At 33.1% G+C, this 3674-nt stretch overlaps 1 protein-coding gene across 1 annotated transcript; it reads left to right on the forward strand.

The window, feature by feature from the left end:
- Nucleotides 1–975: 975 nt before the first annotated feature.
- LOC137813442 (stearoyl-[acyl-carrier-protein] 9-desaturase 6, chloroplastic) lies at nucleotides 976–3443 on the forward strand. Its single transcript, XM_068615695.2, has 2 exons — nucleotides 976–1707; nucleotides 2651–3443. Exons 1-2 carry the CDS (start codon nucleotides 1021–1023, stop codon nucleotides 3215–3217), a joined length of 1254 nt encoding a protein of 417 aa, XP_068471796.2. The 5' UTR covers nucleotides 976–1020; the 3' UTR covers nucleotides 3218–3443.
- Nucleotides 3444–3674: the final 231 nt, after the last annotated feature.

Below are 3674 nucleotides of genomic sequence, written 5' to 3' on the forward strand. Positions count from 1 at the left end.
TAATTTTTTTGCACCCCTATATTTTCTCCATGTAGCCTCATATTTCACATTCAGAGATTTTTAATAACATCTTACTATGCATGTCTCATGAAAATAATATTATGAGACCATTTAGCTAATGCATCTAAATAAAAAATTCAAAAATTTTATTTAAAAATTATTTAAAAAAAAATATTTCTTATGTGGGCTTATCCGCAAGCCCGCGGACCAACCCTTATGCGGGACGGGCTAGAAAAATCAGCCTGCAAATTTTATGCGGTGCGAGCCAACCCAATCCGCTCTTTACAGGCCAAGTGTGAGACAGACCAGCCTGCATTGCTACCCCTATTTGAAATTGAAGTTGATTAGACTCTTGTGACATGTTATACTATAAAAAAAAAATACATGTCCATATAAATAATATTGATAATAAAATTTACTTTCAATTTTCACCATTAATTTCCCTAATTTTTTAAACTATCTATTTATAACTTTAATTTCTTGCACTATCACACAAAATAACAAACTACAAATATCAATATATAACTCCATAAAACTACCACCCTAACTTCTATATTATTCCTAATTACATTTCTTATAATAATTTTTTTCTTCTAACACATTGTATATTATTATAATTTTTATAAGATTATCCGTTGCTCTTTTTTATAATTATGTATATAATAATTTTTACATTTTACAAATAGTATTATTTTATAAATAATTAATATTGATATATTAATATTTTTCATATAAAATTTATACATTAATTTAACATAAATAATAAAATAATTTATAAAAAAATATCAATATATTACGATTTTATCATGTAATTTGATTTTAATTGAAATAGTATACATTAACACGATGTTAATTAAAAAAATATTAATGTAGACGATTTTCCTTTTATAAAACTAAAATGATATTATAATTAATGTAGAGTTCTTGGTAATGAACTGATAGTATAAAGTCATGGTGGTATGCTCAGAAACATAAATAGTATAGTTGCAGAGTTTTGGAGAAAAAAGCGACGTGGTAATAATGGCCACATCCACCGCCTTCAAAATAGTTTATATTAATGACCAAAACATAGGATTTCATTCCTCTCACCACACTCGCAACTACCCACCCACACCTTCCTCATCACATCCTCCAACCATCAACATGCAGACACAAACTACTCTTCCCTTTGCATGCACTCCAAGAACCGTTCGCCACCTCATGCTGCCACCCAAGTGCGTCCTCTCCGTTTCACCGCCTTCGAAAGTGCGGAGGACCCACTCGATGCCGCCGGAAAAGTTAGAGGTTTTCAGGTCACTCGAAGGATGGGCTGCGCAGAGTATCCTACCCATGCTCAAACCCGTGGAGAAAAGCTGGCAGCCCGACAGTTTCGTTCCTGACCCATCGCTGCCATTTGAAGAGTTCATGGACGAGGTGAGGGCTCTTCGCGATCGAACCAAGGAGCTTCCTGACGAGTACTTCTTGGTGTTGGTGGGTGATATGATCACCGAGGAAGCCCTTCCGACTTACCAGACCATATTGAACAGCCTCGACGGCGTCAAAGACGAGTATGGAACCAGTCCAAGCCCGTGGGCTGTGTGGACTCGGGCCTGGTCCGCTGAAGAGAACAGACATGGAGATTTGCTCAGAACTTACCTTTATCTTTCTGGTCGCGTTGACATGAAGATGATCGAAAAAACCATTCATTACCTCATTGCTGCAGGCATGGTAAGCATACATGGTAAAAACCTTTTGGATGATTTTTTTTTCTCTCACAATGACTTACAAAATATCAAAGAAAATCTAGAAGTAGATCTACTGCTAGGGGTCACAATTAAAAAAAAAACTTTTTAATTTAAACTACTTTTAATTAAAAATAATTTTTTTTGATATAAATTTTTAAATTGTCATTTTCTTTAAACACTTCCAAAGGAAGGATATTCGAAATTAATTTGTAAACCTTTAAATGAGAAAATTAGATAAACAAATTAATTTCCATATATATATATATAGTCTAAGTTCTTACATAATTGAAAAAAAATTAAGATAAAAAGAGAGAAAAAGAAGAGTTTAAATATATTTTTTAATTTTTATTATAAGTTCTTGAACAAATATATATCCAAAAGAGAAATAAAAAATAAGGATACACTTCTTATGTGAAAAAAATGTAAAATTTTAGTTTTTAAGTATAGAATAGGAAAATGATAGTTTTACAAATTTTTAAGTTATATATAATTTTTGTTGTGACGAATTTAAAAATAAATGAGAAAATTAGATGAACAAATTAATTTCAAAATATATATATATATATATATATATATATATATATTCTAAGTTCTTACATAATTGAAAAAAAATTAAGATAAAAGGAGAGAAAAAGAAGAGTTTAAATATATTTTTTAATTTTTATTATAAGTTCTTGAACAAATATATATCCAAAATAAGGATACACTTCTTATGTGAAAAAAATGTAAAATTTTAGTTTTTAAGTATAGAATAGGAAAATGATAGTTTTACAAATTTTTAAGTTATATATAATTTTTGCTGTGACGAATTTAAAAATAAATATATATATAATATTAGATAAATTTAAAATTAAAAGAAAAAATTAATGTAATTATATAAAAAATTGTGAGTTTTAGGTGGAATATTTGATTGTGTTTGTGTGTAGGACCCTGGTTTTGAGAACAACCCATATCTAGGGTATGTGTACACGTCATTCCAAGAGCGAGCAACGTTTGTGTCGCACGGTAACACAGCTCGTCTTGCAAAGGAGTATGGTGATCCCGTGCTGGCACGCATATGTGGAAGCATCGCTGCAGATGAGAAAAGGCACGAGAACGCGTACTCAAAGATTGTAGAGAAGCTTATCGAGGTGGATCCTACCGGAGCAATGGTTGCAATAGGAACCATGATGGAGAAGAAGATCACTATGCCGGCGCATCTTATGTACGATGGGGAGGACCCCAGGCTATTCGAGCACTACGCCGAAGTGGCGCAGCGCGTGGGAGTGTACACGGCAAATGACTACGCAGACATCTTGGAGTTTCTGATCGGGCGGTGGAGACTGGAGAAACTAGAAGGTTTGAGGGGAGAGGGAAAGCGGGCACAGGATTACGTGTGTGGGTTAGCACCGAGGATCAGGAAGTTGCAGGAGCGTGCTGATGAGCGAGCGAGGAAGATGAAACCTCGTGGCGTGAAGTTCAGCTGGATCTTCAATAAAGAGCTGCATTTGTGAGAATTGAGTTTAGCGTTGACATGGAAAAGACGGTGGAAAAGGTAGCCCTGTGATAACTATACTCAATGATACTAATTTAGTTGGTGTGTTGTTCTACTTATGCTTTCGAATGAAGAAGTGAAGTGGGTTGCTTCTAATAGACCTCGTGCAAAATCATTTGTGATGTTTGGCTTTAATGAGAACTTGTAATGTTTGGTTTCAATAGATTTGTAATGTTTGGTTTGAATGAGTCTCCTATGTCATTAAACATGCCATATGAACCCTACGGGTAGTTGAGACTATCTACGTTCTATTTAATATATACATAAATACATGTAATAATAATATACACACCACCCTTTCGAACAAGTCTATCGGAAATAACGCAAGTATATTGATTGTTTTGAAATTTAAAATTCCTTTACGATCTTGTTCTAAAAGATGTGCCGATAGATTAAAAAAAATATATATATAAATT

Source organism: Phaseolus vulgaris, chromosome 1 (assembly GCF_051622355.1).
Source record: "Phaseolus vulgaris cultivar YP4 chromosome 1, ASM5162235v1, whole genome shotgun sequence".
Taxonomy (NCBI): Eukaryota; Viridiplantae; Streptophyta; class Magnoliopsida; order Fabales; family Fabaceae; genus Phaseolus; species Phaseolus vulgaris.

Bases quoted from the DNA above. Each gene is read 5' to 3' on its own strand.
- LOC137813442 (XM_068615695.2), top strand. From the start codon at position 1,021: ATGGCCACATCCACCGCCTTCAAAATAGTTTATATTAATGACCAAAAC. The intron at 1,708-2,650 runs GTAAGCATACAT...GTTTGTGTGTAG, and splicing joins ACCTCATTGCTGCAGGCATG to GACCCTGGTTTTGAGAACAA.